This window comes from Salmo salar, chromosome ssa14 (assembly GCF_905237065.1).
Source record: "Salmo salar chromosome ssa14, Ssal_v3.1, whole genome shotgun sequence".
In the NCBI taxonomy this organism is placed as follows: Eukaryota; Metazoa; Chordata; class Actinopteri; order Salmoniformes; family Salmonidae; genus Salmo; species Salmo salar.
Window position 1 is genome coordinate 16,638,465 of NC_059455.1, and position 17,564 is coordinate 16,656,028.

Genomic DNA, 17,564 nt, shown 5'->3' on the forward strand with positions numbered 1-17,564 from the left:
GGTAGGAAACATGCAGGGTTTGGTATAGTCTCACTAGGTAAGTCATTGATGATTGAACAGCCCTTGCCTGAACATTTCTCAGCACAACAAGCTGAGCTTCTAGCACTTCCTGAAGCATGTCAATTAGGTAGTGGTTTGAAGGTTAACATTTATTCTGACTCTGCATACACCATTGGCGTTTGCCTGTCTTGGATAGGGGTTTGGAAAGGTAGGGACTTTTTAATTAACGTGTCTGGGACCCCTATTAAAAACCGTATACAGACTGAGGCCCTGCTTGAAGCCATGTTGCTTCCAGCCCAGTTGACTATTCTTAAGGTCCGAGCCCACACAGGCAACACTGACAGCATCAGTTTAGGTAATGCAGCTGCTGATGCTTCTCACTGCCATACTCATGCTGTTATGCTTTCCTCCCTGTGTACATCTGAAATCACTGATCTGGACCAACACCGGGCTGTGGATGCACTTAATCACCCTTTGTGGGAGTCTAGAGGCTGCTCCAGAGGTCCTGATGGCCTGTGGAGGAAATCACTCTCTGGCAAACCAGTTCTGCCTCTGCCTCTCGTCTCCTCTGTGTGTCACATGGCCCACAGAGTGGGCCACACGCCAAGGGGGAGATGGTTAGACTAATATCTGACACCTGGTTTTGTCCAAATATGATTGAAATTTTCAAAACACATGTGTATAAATGTACTACATGCATGCACTAGTGTACCCCCCTGAAACCAGGGAAATTTCCAGCGCCGGCTGGCCGGCCCGTTCACCCATTTAGCTATGGATTTCATAGACATGAACGAAAAGAAAGAAAGAGATACTGTCTGGTAATAATTGACCGTTTTACCAGGTGGGTTGAAGAATTTCCAACCGTGCACTGTGATGCCAAAACGGTAGCAAAACTTCTGGTAAGGGACATCATCCCTAGATTTGGTATTCCGAAAGTTCTCGCCGCAGACAATGACACCCATTCACAGGAGATGTGGTTGCACAGGTGGCTGCCCAATTGGGGATAGCTCAGAAGTTTGTATCTACCATCCACAAAGTAATGGGATTACTGAGAGGGCTAATCAAACCATAAAAGGGGGGCTTGCCAAAGCATGCCACTCCACAGGGAAGTCATGGGTAGAATGTCCCCCCTTAGTCCTGATGAAAATGCGCAATAGTATAAACCACAGGAACAGGGCTTAGCCCACATTAGCTCTTAACTGGCCGTCCAATGAACGTTCCTTTACACAGACCAATGACTCCAAAACTGACTGACCTGACTGCACTGGATGATGATTTGAGTAAATATATGAAGGAACTAACCCATGCTGTTCAGTCTTTGTATTCCCAATACAAGAAGGCCCAGGAAGTTCCAGAACAGGGCGACCCAGACAGCCTGCCTGTTGATGTTTGAGAATGGATCAAGCTGAAGGTCCACAAGAGAACATGGAACCACCCCAGATGGATGGGCCCATACCAGGTCATCTCAGCAACACCCACAGCAGTGAAGGTCCAGGAGCGCCAGGGGTGGCACCACCTATCGCACTGCCAGAAGACATCCCAACCATCATAACAGATAAGAGTACACACCCAGACGTTGTTACACACGACCACTATGGTCACATTGTTAAAAACAAAACTTGGGGTCAACCTTTAAGGTACATGTTTTTGGTGCTTCTTATTCTGCCCCAGCAGTCTCTGCTCAGAGGAATAGAGATGAAGGGGAACCAATTGAAAACCAGTAATCAATGGGTAAACATGGTCCAGAACCTGAGTAGACGAGCCACGCCAACTGATTCGTATGTAGTCATTTTGAAAAACCCTCAGAGTCAGAGTGAGTTGTTTGGATCAAATGTCGTAGGTGATTGAATTAACAACATCGTCTACTCCATGTAGGCCCATATGAATTTGACTATTGCTGGTTTTGCCCTTCTTTCAACTGATGTTCAGAATCTTAAAGCTGTTACAGCCAGGACTAGCCTGGCATTAGACTACATCCTAAATAAGGGGGGGGGGGGGAGGTATTGAAGGGCCCTAAATTCTATTTCCCCCACTGAATGTGTTAGGGTTCTCCCTGACTCTGATAATATGACAGAGATTTTGAAAGAATTAACACAGTTGGCTGACACCTACACCCCCACAGGAGACGACTCCTGGTTCCCATTTGGGTGATTGGAAGATAACTTAAATCCTAACTGGCCTATTTTAGTCCCATTATTGGCCCCCGTGCTTGTTCTGCTAATTTGCATTTGTGCATTCTGTGCAGCTGGCAAATGTGTACTTCATAAGGCTATGCCAGGCATGTTTATGCTTTATGTTCCTCATCCCTCAGATATTTCTATCCTCAATCTCTTGAGGATTGCTTGCAATCTAATGCACCTTTTATGGATGTTTCTCATAATTACTATGCTTGAGTTGATTTGCTTTTGTTGAGGCCTGGTGGCCTCAAAGGGGTGGAATGAAGAGGGTTAAACCAAGGCCTTATACCTTTTAAAGGGTTAATAAATGATGTTATGATAAACTGTAAGGTCTCCTCTTCAGGGCACCTCTGTGTGTGTGTGTTAAAACCTGTTTTGAGTGTTGTGACCTTCAGACACTATCACAAGGTGTCTACATTCAGACTCCTCCTGTCTGGATCCCACCGTGGTTATTCTGGTTTTCTGAGAACACAAGGCTGCCACAGACCTGATGAAACCAGCCACCTGTCAGAAGATGCTTAGACTCCTTCACATTGTTATGGCCCTGTACTTGTGATGAAAGGTCAAGTTCTGGTCAAACCCACTTCTGAGCTTTGAATTGCTGACAAGATGGTTACTGCTGTCAGGGGAGGTTAGATTTATTAAAATGTTGTTGCCAGGGAAACTCACGCAAGGAGGACTGGGAGAGGCTATATGAGTTACAGGATGTCTTAGACATTTTGCAGAACTTGGGGAGAACTATCATATACTGTTATAGAGTACTCTGTACCAACTTCAGCCTACAATTGTATTACTAAAGGAGTATTTTAATACTTAAACAAAGAGTCTGTTTCCTTTCCATTACTAAAGTATGTTTGATAATTATACAGACCTGATAATGTGTTGAAGAAATTGACCAACAGGGCTGTCGTGCCTGTCACTGAGGAGTGGCTTCCGTCTGACCACTCTACCATAAAGGCCTGATTGGTGTAGTGCTGCAGAGATGGTTGTCCCTCTGGAAGGTTCTCCCATCTCCACAGAGAAACTCTGTCAGAGTGACCATCAGGTTCTTGATCACCTCCCTGACCAAGGCCCTTCTCCCCTGATTGCTCAGTTTGGCCGGGCGGCCAGCTCTAGGAAGAGTCTTGGTGGTTCCAAACTTCTTCCATTTAAGAATGATGGAGGCCACTGTGTTCATGAGGACCTTCAATGCTGCAGAAAAATGTTGGTACCCTTCCCAGATTTGTGCCTCAACACAATCCTGTCTCTGAGCTCTATGGACAATTCCATCGACCTCATGGCTTGGTTTTTGCTCTACAATTAACTGTCAATTGTGGGACCTTAGATAGACAGGCAGATAGACAGGCAAACACCTGTCTAAGTCCAATCAATAGAATTTACCACAGGTGGTCTCCAATCAAGTTGTAGAAACATCAAGGATGATCAATGTTAACAGGATGCACCTGAGCTCAATTTTGAGTCTCATAGCAAAGGGTCTGAATACTTCTTACACCACCGTTCAAAAGTTTGGGGTCACTTAGAAATGTCCTTGTTTTTGAAAGAAAAATCACCTTTTTTGTCATCAAAATAACATCAAATTGACCAGAAATGCAGTGTAGACATTGTTAATGTTCTAAATGACTATTGTAGCTGGAAATGGATGCTTTTTTAATGAAATATCTACATGGGTGTACAGAGGCCCATTATCAGCAACCATCACTCCTGTGCTTCAATGTTACGTTGTGTTAGCTAATCCAAGTTTATCATTTTAAAAGGCTAATTGATCATTAGAAAACCCTTTTGCAATTATGTTAGCACAGCTAAAAACTGTTGTCCTGATTAAAGAAGCAATAAAACTGGCCTTTAGATTAGTTGAGTATCTGGAGCATCAGCATTTGTGGATTTGATTACAGGCTCAAAAAGTCCAGAAACAAAGAACTTTCTTCTGAAACCCATCACTCCATTCTTGTTCTGAGAAATTAAGGCTATTCCATGCGAGAAATTGCCAAGAAACTGAAGATCTTGTACAACGCTGTGTACTACTCCCTTCACAGAACAGCGCAAACTGGCTCCAACCAGAATAGAAAGAGGAGTGGGAGGCCCCGTTGCACAACTGAGCAAGAGGACAAGTACATTAGAGTGTCTAGTTTGAGAAACAGACGCCTCACAGGTCCTCAACTGGCAGCTTCATTAAATAGTACCCGCAAAACACCAGTCTCAACGTCAACAGTGAAGAGGTGTCTCCGGGATGCTGGCCTTCTAGGCAGAGTTCCTCTGTCCAGTGTCTGTGTTCTTTTGCCCATCTTAATCTTTTCTTTTTATTGGCCAGTCTGAGATATGGCTTTTCCTTTGCAACTCTGCCTAGAAGGCCAGCATCCCGGAGTCGCCTCTTCACTGTTGACATTGAGACTGGTGTTTTGCGGGTACTATTTAATGAAGCTGCCAGTTGAGGACTTGTGAGGCATTTGTTTCTCAAACTAGACACTAATGTACTTGTCCTCTTGCTCAATGCTTTTCTTTCAAAAACAAGGACATTTCTAAGTGACCCCAAACTTTTGAACGGTAGTGTACGTAAATAAGGTAGCTTTTTTTGTTTGTAATAAATTACCAAACATTTCTAAAAAACTGTTTTCGCTTTGTCATTATGGGGTATTGTGTGTAGAATAATCAGGGGGGGAAATAATTTTATCCATTTTAGAATAAGGCTGTAACGTAACAAAATGTGGAAAAAGTCAGGGGATCTGAAGACTTTACCGAACGCACTGTATATGAGAGAAATAGTGAGTGTGTGCGTGTGCGACCACTCACCTGCCTTGATGCCGATGACGGTTCCCCTGAGGCCGAGGGGGACAGAGAAGCTCTCTCTGACGTTGACCACCCGGTCAAACAGGTGGTACTCTGCATCCGGGTCAGGGACCACACCGTGCTGCTGCTCTAAGGGCTGGAGGGAGGGACACACACACACAGGTTAGAGAGGTGTGGAGTTGGAATTGTTGGAACTCTGGCTCCAAACACAGCGCAAGGGTTCAATGTCATTTTCACTCCCTCTCTAGAAAAACACACACAACAACGGAAACCGGAAAATGACGAACTCACCCTGAAGAGCAAATGTGGCTTCACAGTAACACGTACTTTCTCGTTGCTCTTCTTCACCTGAGAAACAGACAGAGGTAAGAGTCACTACATGAAAAGAAAGTAGATTAGTCACTGACAGTAAAGGAAGGGCTTGTTGAGTAGTAGTCCACATAGGCATCCATCTATATTATTAATTGACATAAAAACGAGGGTAGAGAGGCGATTTAGTGATAGAAAAGAAAGCGAGTAGGAGTAGAGAAATGATCGACAGAGAGATGATTGACGGACAGAACAGCTAAATGATTGACGGCCCAACAACCGAGTTACCTTAGCCTTCACCACCTCCTCCTCGATCCGCTCCACGATGGCCTTGTCCAGGATCTGCAGGTCACATGACGCGCGGGCGACGTCGGCGACTGGGTGGGTCTTCAACCAGGAAGTGATCTCCTTCACCTTCTCCGCGCTGCCCGTAAAACCATCCCCATCAAAATCTTCAGTATTCCTACAACTGTTATGATCTACCTCTGACTTGTTACATATATTAAATGTCCTCCAAGTGTTTTATATGAGCGTTTAAAGGCCCAATGCAGCAGTTTTCATCTCAATATCAAACCATTTCTAGGTAACATTTCAGTACCTTACCGTAATAGATGTCCATTAAAATAAATTGTCAAAAAGAAAAACATTTCTCAAGCAAGTATTTTGGTAGGACAGTCGGAGTGGTCAGACAAGATTTTATTTTAATTTTTTTAAGTAATTTTGACTGCACTGGGCCTTTAAGAAAACTGAACGCAAGTCTTGAGTAAGTGTTACACTCATAACAGTTAAACCTGTATGCTTGTATGACAGTGTAAATTATGATTGTTGAGTGCATGAATGTGAGTGTAAATCTTAAAATGCGAGTGTATGAGTGTTACCCGTTCTGGTACTCCGCGGGCCAGATGTCGTCCTCGTAGAAGACATCGTCGTGACTGTTCCTGGACACCAGGTCAAACACCTCAGAGAACCTACAGGAGGAGACAGAATGCAGGTTACACACAAATAAGAACACATGCACACGTTCGCAGTTTCACACATACAGACAACACAGTTTCATAAATGCAGAGAAAAACACATAAGGACACACACACACACACACCTATCCAGGTACTCAGACATCAGCTCCTCCACAGCGTCAGAGTAGAGCCACTCCTTCTCAGTTCTCTTGGTGTAACCTGGCACCTCCTCATTCTTCTTATTGAACTTCAGGTTCAGACCCACGTTAGCCTTCTGCTCCCCATGGGGACTAAGGGAAGGAGAGCGCGTCACATGGTTTATTAAACCTACACGGCTCTGGTCAAAAGTAGTACACTAAATGGGAAAAAGACTTCCATTTGAAATGTGTTCACTCACTTCTTCTTGGATCCTCTGCCGACGAAGATGCTGCCGGAGAATCTGGAGACGAGGTAGCTGGTGATGCCGAGGCGAGAGGCCAGAACGTAGCCGGGACTGTACTTCACACAGTATTTCTACCAGGGAAGGGCGGGAGTAAGCTTAGCAACGGCGCACATGTTTGGTCATGTGGGCAGGCGAGGAGGAGTGTGAGAGAGATGTCGTTCTGAAAATGACTTACATGCTGGTTCTGTATTAAGGCTTCCATCGGTGGTTCACAGGGAACCGTGAACACCACCCACACTCGTCCCTCTTTGATGACGTCACTAGACTCCTGCACCTGTATGTCCAAGAGCAAATCATGTTATTGAAAAGGCAAAGATGATTTGCAATGCAACAGATTAAGCCCCCCAAAAATGTCTAAAACATCACATAAAAATATTATTTCTCTATATCACATCTAAAAGCGCATACATTTTACGTTTTGTTTTCACAAATATTTATTTTCAAGACTACATATTCAAATTCAGCAATTCAAATTCAAGGTCACAAAAAGCAGCAAGCCTAAACCCCTAATGTGTACCAGTACTCTTCAAGTCCCCGCCATACTGATGATTCCAAGTCAATAAGGAAGTGTGAAAGGCTCAGACAGGAAGTAGAGCGGTACAGACCTCTCCCATGGTTCCGTAGTAGGGGTTCCCCACCATGAACACTGTGGTCGTCGGGGGAAACAGCTCTTCCAGGGTCTGGAAGCGAGTCGACGACGAGTCAAAGGCCTTGATATCCTGAGAGAGAGAGAGCGCAAAGGAGGAGAGAGCGCAGGAGGCGAGAGGAGAGCGAGCGCAGGAGAGAAGAGAACGAGCAGAAGAGGAGAGCGAACGAAGAAGGAAGGAGAGAGAGAGAGGAATGTGTATATGCGTGTGTGTCTTCCTATGTGCATTCCTGTGTCTGTACGCGTCTCTGTACGTGTGTCTACCTTGACGATGGTCTGGTAGGCGAAGGGCATTATCTGCTTGGACCACTGTTTCTCCAGGTGCACCTGTCCGCTCTGCCCAGGTACATACTTCCTGCCTGTCAGCAGCTGGGCATACAACACCACCGCCGTCACATTCACCACGATGCCCTTACGCTTACTGAAACTGACAGGAGAAGAGATTGAGATGTATTTAGGTAAGGAGGAGAGAGGTCTGCCAAAGTCCCCCTAGGCCAAGTGGTCTTATCAGCTCTGACCACAATGGGACTTCTTGGTTAAATAAATGTTAAGGGAAAAAAATACTAAAATAGACACATAGGAAGGCACTTCTACCAAAGAGGATGCCGAAATCAAACACATACACACGACCTTCACTGAAAAACTCTTACCCTTTGATAACAAAACGTAGGTTTTTAACAAACAGATCCTTACTGCTCAGTGATGCCCTGGACATCCTTCACCCAGTCCTTCTGCTCCTTGTCACTGAGGTAGGTGACCTTGGTGGGGGGAGGAGAGTCCCGGTCATACAGCTTCTGCACTCCCGCCAGCTCCTCCAGGGAGAACCTGAGAGGGAGGGGTGTGATGGAGGGAGAGAGGGGAGAAGAAGTAGGGGAAAGGAGTGTTTGAGGTAGACCGATGAATGTCGACGACTCGGTTGTACTTCAACGTAACGGTCGAAAGAGAAGTGAACGAAGGGCAGAGCCAGAGGCGTAAAGGGTTTAGAGTGGCGGTTCGGGTGGAATACTGTCATCTATTTTAGGCACGAGTAGAACAGAGCGTGGCTCTTACTTGCTCTCCCCGTCAGACACTGCTACCACCCTGGCCTCCTCTAGATGGGGCCAGTTGACAAACACAGAGCAACCCAGGACCAGGGCCGCCACATCGCCACACACCTGAGAGAGAGAGAAACAACATCTACCGTTTCTGCTGAAGACACAGACCCAACAGTCATCGGCTCTTCATAGAAACAAGACCGTGTGCTCGCATCTACACTCACGGGTTCCTCTTTGCTACGTGTGATCTCCAGCATCATGTTCTCTCCTCGGCTGCTCTGCTGGAACACCACCACTCCGTGCTTCTTCTTATAGAACTATAAAGACAGGAAGGAGAAAAAAAAACACACACCTACATTTGAAACATACACAGAAGTTTTCCGATGCTAAGACGGCCAATGTAAATGCAGCCACGTAAAAAAAAAATCTCCTGGTTTCAATGAGACCTCAGTTCAGAGGGGTTTGTACTACGACGTGAGATTGAAGAGCGAGCTAAACGTTGGTCAACTCTCGGGTTCAAATCGAGATAGCCGTTGACATGAGCTGGTCTCACCTTTTTAGCCAGGTACATTTCTATGGCAACGAACCCTTCAGAGCTAACCTGCTCTGTGGCAGGCTGTTTATTCTGAATGAAGTGTTTGGGCCTCGAGGCGAGGACCAATCAAATTTGGCTCCCTCTTGCAAAGAGTACGTCATCGTCCCGTTATTCTCCGGACCATATCGTTCTACACATTTAGTAACGAACGGATGCATTTGAAACTCCACGCGATAAGTATTTTGGAGGGGGGGGAAAGGCCCGTACATTGATAAACACACCAAAGACCATAAACAATACTTGTAAGAAAGACAGCACTTCCAATAGCCCATTTCCCAACATAGCCTGCTGAATTTGCAGGGTAACTTCTCTTTCATTGTGATTGTCGGGCAAAATGAAAATGTGACACCGACTCGCCCACGGATTGACGTTCTAGCCTCGTCTCAATAAAGAGTTCATCGTTCGACATAATGGAACGTGAAGCTAACTGAAGATGGCTAGCTTTAGAAAATCCTCAAAACAGATCTAGCTTGTATACCTCTCCGGCCACACTTCGGGGGCTTGGATTAATGAGTGACCGATTCCGTAACTAGATCTTGAGCTTGCAGCATCTTTATTGACAAATCATCTTGGGACTGTTGGCCACCTGTGCCTTGTGTGCAGACTGACTGTGTGGTGTGATTAGTGGCAGACTGACTGTGTGGTGTGATTAGTGGCAGACTGACTGTGTGGTGTGATTAGTGGCAGACTGACTGTGTGGTGTGATTAGTGGCAGACTGACTGTGTGGTGTGATTAGTGGCAGACTGACTGTGTGGTGTGATTAGTGGCAGACTGACTGTGTGGTGTGATTAGTGGCAGACTGACTGTGTGGTGTGATTAGTGGCAGACTGACTGTGGTGTGATTAGTGGCAGACTGACTGTGTGGTGTGATTAGTGGCAGACTGACTGTGTGGTGTGATTAGTGGCAGACTGACTGTGTGGTGTGATTAGTGGCAGACTGACTGTGTGGTGTGATTAGTGGCAGACTGACTGTGTGGTGTGATTAGTGGCAGAACGCTGTCAGCGTGTTTCGTGAACAGAGACGCGGCACATGATATTATCGTGTATCATTTTATTCTACGTTTTGCGTTGCTCTCGGATCACGTGTCCCCGATTCACACTCCGTTGTCGTCTCATTGCCTGTCGGCCCGTCTATTGTACCTTGTGTCTGATGTGCTGCAGGGTGGGGAAGCCGAGGAAGTACAGCTGGCTGCTGTTGTCGCTGCGCCCCACGTGGCTCAACGACACGTGCCAAGCGTCCATGGGAATCGGTGTCACCCTGGAAACCACCAATCACATTACAGTATCTTAGCCTCGTGGAAGTATTGTGTTCAGTGTGTGTGTGTTTGTGTGTGTGTGTGTGTGTGTGTGTTCAGCGTGTCTCACCTGACATGGCAGTGCATGATGTTGGGGAACAGGTCAGGCAGGGTGGAGGTGTAAGGGTAGTCTAGCTCAGCGTCGTAGCTGTACACAGCACACTCTGTGTGGCGGTTACGGGCCTTCTCAGCCTTGGTCATGTGATCGTTATAAGGCTCCATCGCAGCGAGCAAACATCTCTGGAAAGGAAAACACGCAAATAAGTAACGCCAGAATAAAAAGACACAGGGGGATGAGGTAGGTCACTGAATGATGTCTGTGTGCACCTCGTCGATGAAGGGGATGAGCACCACAGCCTCCCACTCCTGCTGTTTCCCGTTGAGGTCCGTCTTGAAGTCCAGAGGGTAATACTCAATGATGCTAGAATTCTCTGATGTCATCAGGTGCTGTGGACAGAACAGAACGGAGGTATCGGAAGTGGGTGTGTTATGAGAAAGTGTGCATGTCATAGGTCACCACAATGCTGCTAAGCAGGTCTGTATGTGTGTGCTACCCTGTAGCTCTGGGGAAGCAGGTCTGTATGTGTGTGTTACCCTGTAGCTCTGGGGAAGCAGGTCTGAATGTGTGTGCTACCCTGTAGCTCTGGGGAAGCAGGTCTGTATGTGTGTGTTACCCTGTAGCTCTGGGGAAGCAGGTCTGAATGTGTGTGTTACCCTGTAGCTCTGGGGAAGCAGGTCTGTATGTGTGTGTTACCCTGTAGCTCTGGGGAAGCAGGTCTGTATGTGTGTGTTACCCTGTAGCTCTGGGGAAGCAGGTCTGTATGTGTGTGTTACCCTGTAGCTCTGGGGAAGCAGGTCTGAATGTGTGTGTTACCCTGTAGCTCTGGGGAAGCAGGTCTGTATGTGTGTGTTACCCTGTAGCTCTGGGGAAGCAGGTCTGAATGTGTGTGTTACCCTGTAGCTCTGGGGAAGCAGGTCTGTATGTGTGCGTTACCCTGTAGCTCTGGGGAAGCAGGTCTGTATGTGTGTGTTACCCTGTAGCTCTGGGGAAGCAGGTCTGTATGTGTGTGTTACCCTGTAGCTCTGGGGAAGCAGGTCTGAATGTGTGCGTTACTCTGTAGCTCTGGGGAAGCAGGTCTGTATGTGTGCGTTACCCTGTAGCTCTGGGGAAGCAGGTCTGAATGTGTGCGTTACCCTGTAGCTCTGGGGAAGCAGGTCTGTATGTGTGCGTTTCCCTGTAGCTCTGGGGAAGCAGGTCTGTATGTGTGTGTTACCCTGTAGCTCTGGGGAAGCAGGTCTGAATGTGTGTGTTACCCTGTAGCTCTGGGGAAGCAGGTCTGTATGTGTGTGTTACCCTGTAGCTCTGGGGAAGCAGGTCTGTATGTGTGCGTTACCCTGTAGCTCTGGGGAAGCAGGTCTGTATGTGTGTGTTACCCTGTAGCTCTGGGGAAGCAGGTCTGAATGTGTGCGTTTCCCTGTAGCTCTGGGGAAGCAGGTCTGTATGTGTGCGTTTCCCTGTAGCTCTGGGGAAGCAGGTCTGTATGTGTGCGTTTCCCTGTAGCTCTGGGGAAGCAGGTCTGTATGTGTGCGTTTCCCTGTAGCTCTGGGGAAGCAGGTCTGTATGTGTGCGTTTCCCTGTAGCTCTGGGGAAGCAGGTCTGTATGTGTGCGTTACCCTGCAGCTCTGGGGAAGCAGGTCTGTGTGTGCGTTACCCTGCAGCTCTGGGGAAGCAGGTCTGTGTGTGTGTTACCCTGCAGCTCTGGGGAAGCAGGTCTGTGTGTGTGTTACCCTGCAGCTCTGGGGAAGCAGGTCTGTGTGTGTGTTACCCTGCAGCTCTGGGGAAGCAGGTCTGTATGTGTGTGTTACCCTGCAGCTCTGGGGAAGCAGGTCTGTATGTGTGTGTTACACTGTAGCTCTGGGGAAGCAGGTCTGTATGTGTGTGTTACCCTGTAGCTCTGGGGAAGCAGGTCTGTGTGTGTGTTACCCTGCAGCTCTGGGGAAGCAGGTCTGTGTGTGTGTTACCCTGCAGCTCTGGGGAAGCAGGTCTGTATGTGTGTGTTACCCTGTAGCTCTCGGGAAGCAGGTCTTTGCTGGCAGCGGGCAGGACTCCCAGTAGTTGCTGGAAGGGCATGAAAGGCTTGCCCATGTCAAAGGTCAACTTCAGATGGGCTATGTTCCTCACATCTGACAGGAACGGGGCGTAGTGGTGAGGGTAATACCTAGGACAGAGGGAGGTTTTAGTACACGCGTGCACAGACAGACAGACAGAGAGTCAGACAGACAGAGAGTCAGACAGACAGAGAGTCAGACAGAGAGTCAGACAGAGAGTCAGACAGAGAGTCAGACAGAGAGTCAGACAGAGAGTCAGACAGAGAGTCAGACAGAGAGTCAGACAGACAGTCAGACAGACAGACAGAGAGTCAGACAGACAGTCAGACAGACAGTCAGACAGACAGTCAGACAGACAGTCAGACAGTCAGACAGACAGTCAGACAGACAGTCAGACAGTCAGACAGTCAGACAGACAGTCAGACAGACAGTCAGACAGACAGTCAGACAGACAGACAGACAGACAGACAGTCAGACAGACAGTCAGACAGACAGTCAGACAGACAGACTCACCAGCTCCAGGACTGGACTCCATGGTAATAGTAATGCAGGATCCACTGGATTCCCTCCACATAGCACAACGCCTGATTTGCTAGAAACTCTCTGAAAACAATACAAACAACAAAAGTTTAAACGAGTGTCGTGCTCTACAATGCCATTGCCTTCAGTTATAAACTAGAAAAGTCATACAAGTTCAGCTGGGTTTGGGGAAACAAACTTTTCTAAGAGCATTTCAGGATCGCTCGAGGTTGTAGGAAAATATTTGGAGAATGTTGGGGGAGACATTGGGAGAAGGTGAGGTATACTAACTCTGAGACCACCTCCACTCCCATCTTGGTCATGTAGTAGGTGCGTTTATACTGTCTGAACTCTGCCTCAAACATGTCCTCTTCTTCACCATCCTCCTCAAAACCTCTACCAGGGGCTCTGTCCTTCCCGTCATCCAGAGTAGTTAGACGCAGAGAGTCCTGCACACACACAAACATTGAATATGGATTTCAAGACACGCATCTGGATTTGTAGGATCTCTGCGTGTGCATTGCAAACGCATGTCTCACCAGGTCTTTCTTCCTGGCGTCCTTGCTGTGAGCCTCCTCTGCTGCCAGTCCCGCGGCCTCGTTCAGGTACTTGTTGCCCACCTTACTCTCAAACCACTTGAGATCCACAAACACCTCGTTGAAGTGCTCCCTGTCAAACTGGGGCAGAGGAAGAGAGCGGGAAAAGAAGGGGATAAAGAGGAAGGGACAAAGAGAGAGAGAGAGATTGCAAAACAGGTATCAGAGTGAGAAAGAGAGCGAGACATGCGTCACAATCAGAAATGCTTGGTAATGAAATAATTCCACTGATTGTGGATGTTTACTGGTCTCTCCCACCTCGGACAGTTTCTCCAGGTACTTCTCAAAGTTGCCCAGGTTCAGGTGGCCGTTCTCATTCAAGTACCCTTCATGGGTCAAATATAAAGAAGCGAATCAATTTCTCCAGCCGGTACGCAAATAAAATGTTTCACGTGGAAGAAAGGCTGGAAGACGTATGTGTGGATTGTGTGTTGTCTGAGTATGGTGTGGGAGTGTTCTCACCTCCCAGCGTCGGCAGCACACTGATGTAGGTGCGGTAGAGGAGAGGCAGGGCGTCTTGGTTGATGTGAAGATGAGGAAGATGAGGGATGAAGTCATTTCCCACCAGGAAGCCCATTAGGATCCAGTCATCGATGATTCGCTCCAGGTCGTACTCAAACGAGATCTTGTTCTGTTAAACAACCAATCATCAGACATCTTACTGTGAGGACCAACCAAACATATGACATTGTTATTCAAACCATTCAGAGAATTGATACTGTGTGTTAGTCACATATCGGTAAGCAAGTAGATGTGCATCTACTGTATTGGTCACACTCAAGCAGAATTTTATTCTGTGGGAGTATGGGTTTGTCTTACCTTAACTTCAGAGAACTCGTAGTCTATGTACTCCCTAAATAGTGACAGGTGCAGTAGATGGAAGGTTGTCTCCTCTGGAGCTGTTATTCTGCAGGAGGGAAATACATACATATAACTGTCTCACACACACACACAGACACACAGCGCTCTCTCTTGCCCACTAGACCCACCTCTTCTGGTTTTTCTTCCCTCCAAAGCGGACCTCTTCTCTGAGTAGGGAGAAGTGTGGCTCGTGGCTGGTCAGACCTAACATCATCTGTAGTAGAGAAAGAGACTGTAGTTAACACAACACACCTTCATTAATACTAATGAAACAACAGTAGAATTCTGTCAACGGTAAATGACCGATTACAGCAAGGGGTGTCAAACTCATTTTGTGGCTGCATTCTGACTTCAATGTGGTCTTCATTTCTATACAATTTCGATTTAGTTTTAGTCACTTAAAGTATATTAAGTTTATCCCCCTCCCCAAAATATAATAAAAATATATTCGTATTTTATTAGTATTTTTTATTTTTTTAAACTGAAACCATCTGCAGGCCGGATTGGATCCCCTTGCAGGCCAGATCTGATTTGCTAGCCGTATGTTGGACACCCCTGGATTACAGACATACATACATAGACATTCACATCTGCCACCATATACACATCTCCTTGATGTCACACACACATCTCCCAAACCCACAGGCCACCCACCAGGTCAGCGTCCAGGCCATAGAGACAGTGGCGTGTGTTTGGGTCGTGGCCTGGCTCAGAGTTTTCCCTGCGGATAAACTCCATGATCTTGTGTTCTCCTTCTCCTGGAGTCTGGGAAGGAAACAGAGGGTCACAGACACAACGCATCATCCACCAGTGCTGTCACTCATTCACATATGAAATCATCATTCACATATGTCACTCATTCACATATGAAATCAAACAAAATGTGGACACTGACACACGACGTGTCCCCAGCCCTCACCTCGTGCCCGGAAAGGTAGACGTTGACTCCTTTCCAGGCATTATCTGTGGATAGTTTGCTGTTGACAAAGTACTTGAGCTGCTCCTGTAGCCTGGCCATGAAGTCCGTCCCTACAGGAGAGACATGATGGGTCGTATTCAGTAGGCACCAAACTGAAGAACAGACTAAAACAGGAGGGACTACCTGAACCCCTAGGAATTGGATGAGAACTATGAGTGGACAGATTGGTGGAGAAGTGAAGGATTGTGTAGGAGGCTACATACCAGGTGTGATGCAGTTGGAGTCAAAGCGGGCCTCAGAGGGTAGGACCTCTCCTTTCTCAAGGGCTTTCTTTATCTTGTCCTCTGCTTCTTTGGCCGACCTTCACGAGAAACATATAAGTGATTGATTGGTTGATTGAGTTATGACATTACGTGATCCATCGCTGTGCCACTCGGTCACAGACACAGCACATAAAGTACAAAGGCAGTTGTTATCATCATGATCTTTACCTGAATCTCCTGCCTCTCTGCTGGTTCATCTTGGCCCGGGGAGCCACTCCGTCCACGGCCATGAAGAACACCTTCCTGGGCTTGATGATCCTGAACAGCACCTCCAGGTAGTGGAAGATGTCCGCAAAGATCTTCTCCTCCGAGATACGGAAGTGGACGTCCTCGTCGTTGGGGTGGGAGCACTGGTGGATGATGCCATTCATATCCAGGTAGAGGTTGTCAAACTCTGGGATCTTTAGGAGAGAGGTAAAAGGGGGTGTCAGAGCAGTCGGCCCATCTGTCTACTATCCATATAAGAAGGCTATAGCATCAATACTTTAATAATGGAAGGAGTGTGTTCATGAGTTGAGGATTTAAAAAAATGATCTAGTGGGATTGGTTGGAAACAGATATGGACTCTTGTTTCAGAAACGCGCAGAGTTAAAATTCAGGGTTATTTTGGAAAGCAACACGTAGTCATGGAGCTAACCCACATCCACCCATCAGAACGGCGCACCACTCAAGGAGTCCAACCAATACAGACTCCCGATAGAGTTCGACTTTGGACTCTGTGGTCAATATTCCACTAATGCATATTGCACACCTGCCAATAAATGTGGGCTAATCTGGCAATAGTGATCTCGGAAGTTAAACTGTTACATCTGGTCGACGACTACAATATTTGTTATTCAGAATAAAGTTCTATTTACTTGACAAACCAAACAAAGCATAAACTCCACCTCCGCCTCGATAAAGAGAACAGAATTGAGCGTTCCTCAGCTAAACGAATATAGACCTGCCTTATTCACTAGGCTATTTGTTATGATATCTAACTGGAGCCGATAGTAAGTAGTAGTAGCACGCAAACTAGCTAACTAGTTAGCTACCTAGAAGGTAAATTGAGTCAAACACGTAGTTAAATGAGTTGGTAAATATTCCTGTACCGTCAGTTAACTAGCTGCATGTGTATTTGTAACTACAATAACACGTTGGTTTATTTAGCTATGACCATAATAATCATAGCTATGAGTAGCGCGTACAGGCAGAGCGGAAACATCGATACGTGAAGGTGAAACTGTTATGGGCCTGCTATATTTAGCTTGATAGCTTGACTAGTTACCTGCAACAGTAATATTCGCTTGCTAGGTAGCAAAAAAGTAGGCTATGGATATCATACCTGATGTTCCTTGACAACTTCACTCAGACAAGGGTATCTTTCAGAAATCCATCGGTAGAATTTCGGCACTCCCATCTTGACCACAAACAATTTATTTTGGGTTAAATTAATACAAATGCAAGGGTATAAGAGACGCGTAAAGTAACATGAGAAGTTGCTTTTGCTACCGGGGGTTTGGTTCGGTAGACTGTAACTGTACAGCCAGTAAAGCAGTCCGGGTGGAATCAATGACGTAATAACCTAAATGCCAGCTCTCAAACAGAAAATAGTAACACAGGCCTACTTGGTGACTGATTAACTATTATTTTAACAACTATTAATAAAACACTCTATATAAAAAATTCTAACAAATATGGCCTTTGTTTTTCTTGTCCTTTGGCGCTTTCATTCCTGTGCAATCATTTAAAAATTCCGGCGAGACTGGCAGTTAGTATTTATTGGTTCCACGTCAGCACAAGGAAAGAGCCCATCTCCAATCTTTTAAATATACACTAGATGACTGACAGGGGGTGCTGTTTTGAAGTCTTCGCGCCTCCATCTTGGCACTCGCCCACCAATGTAATGTTGTGGGAGTTATAGAAATGCATTTAATTTTGTCTACATTTGTTACTGTCTACATTTATTCTATTACATACACTTTTGAAACTCATGTTACTTTCCCCACTGCAAAATCT

General features: G+C 46.4%; 1 protein-coding gene across 4 annotated transcripts in view; it reads right to left on the reverse strand.

The window, feature by feature from the left end:
• LOC106568870 (5'-3' exoribonuclease 1) overlaps positions 1 to 17,289 on the reverse strand; it is a 36,792-nt gene extending 19,503 nt beyond the window's left edge. For all 4 annotated transcript variants that reach the window (XM_014139624.2, XM_014139623.2, XM_014139625.2 and 1 more), the window contains exons 1-28: positions 16,891 to 17,289; positions 15,735 to 15,967; positions 15,507 to 15,604; positions 15,244 to 15,353; positions 14,979 to 15,089; positions 14,453 to 14,538; positions 14,283 to 14,370; positions 13,926 to 14,094; positions 13,722 to 13,789; positions 13,407 to 13,544; positions 13,159 to 13,316; positions 12,862 to 12,951; positions 12,302 to 12,458; positions 10,567 to 10,686; positions 10,310 to 10,479; positions 10,085 to 10,202; positions 8,573 to 8,665; positions 8,365 to 8,468; positions 8,008 to 8,139; positions 7,579 to 7,741; positions 7,274 to 7,387; positions 6,844 to 6,942; positions 6,624 to 6,739; positions 6,370 to 6,516; positions 6,149 to 6,238; positions 5,559 to 5,694; positions 5,253 to 5,309; positions 4,965 to 5,097 (exon numbers count right to left, since the gene is read on the reverse strand). In XM_014139624.2, the coding sequence (XP_013995099.1) occupies positions 4,965 to 5,097; positions 5,253 to 5,309; positions 5,559 to 5,694; positions 6,149 to 6,238; positions 6,370 to 6,516; positions 6,624 to 6,739; positions 6,844 to 6,942; positions 7,274 to 7,387; positions 7,579 to 7,741; positions 8,008 to 8,139; positions 8,365 to 8,468; positions 8,573 to 8,665; positions 10,085 to 10,202; positions 10,310 to 10,479; positions 10,567 to 10,686; positions 12,302 to 12,458; positions 12,862 to 12,951; positions 13,159 to 13,316; positions 13,407 to 13,544; positions 13,722 to 13,789; positions 13,926 to 14,094; positions 14,283 to 14,370; positions 14,453 to 14,538; positions 14,979 to 15,089; positions 15,244 to 15,353; positions 15,507 to 15,604; positions 15,735 to 15,967; positions 16,891 to 16,965 (3,373 nt within the window). In that variant the 5' untranslated portion in view covers positions 16,966 to 17,289. The remainder of the gene's footprint in view (positions 1 to 4,964; positions 5,098 to 5,252; positions 5,310 to 5,558; positions 5,695 to 6,148; positions 6,239 to 6,369; positions 6,517 to 6,623; positions 6,740 to 6,843; positions 6,943 to 7,273; positions 7,388 to 7,578; positions 7,742 to 8,007; positions 8,140 to 8,364; positions 8,469 to 8,572; positions 8,666 to 10,084; positions 10,203 to 10,309; positions 10,480 to 10,566; positions 10,687 to 12,301; positions 12,459 to 12,861; positions 12,952 to 13,158; positions 13,317 to 13,406; positions 13,545 to 13,721; positions 13,790 to 13,925; positions 14,095 to 14,282; positions 14,371 to 14,452; positions 14,539 to 14,978; positions 15,090 to 15,243; positions 15,354 to 15,506; positions 15,605 to 15,734; positions 15,968 to 16,890) is intronic.
• Positions 17,290 to 17,564: the final 275 nt, after the last annotated feature.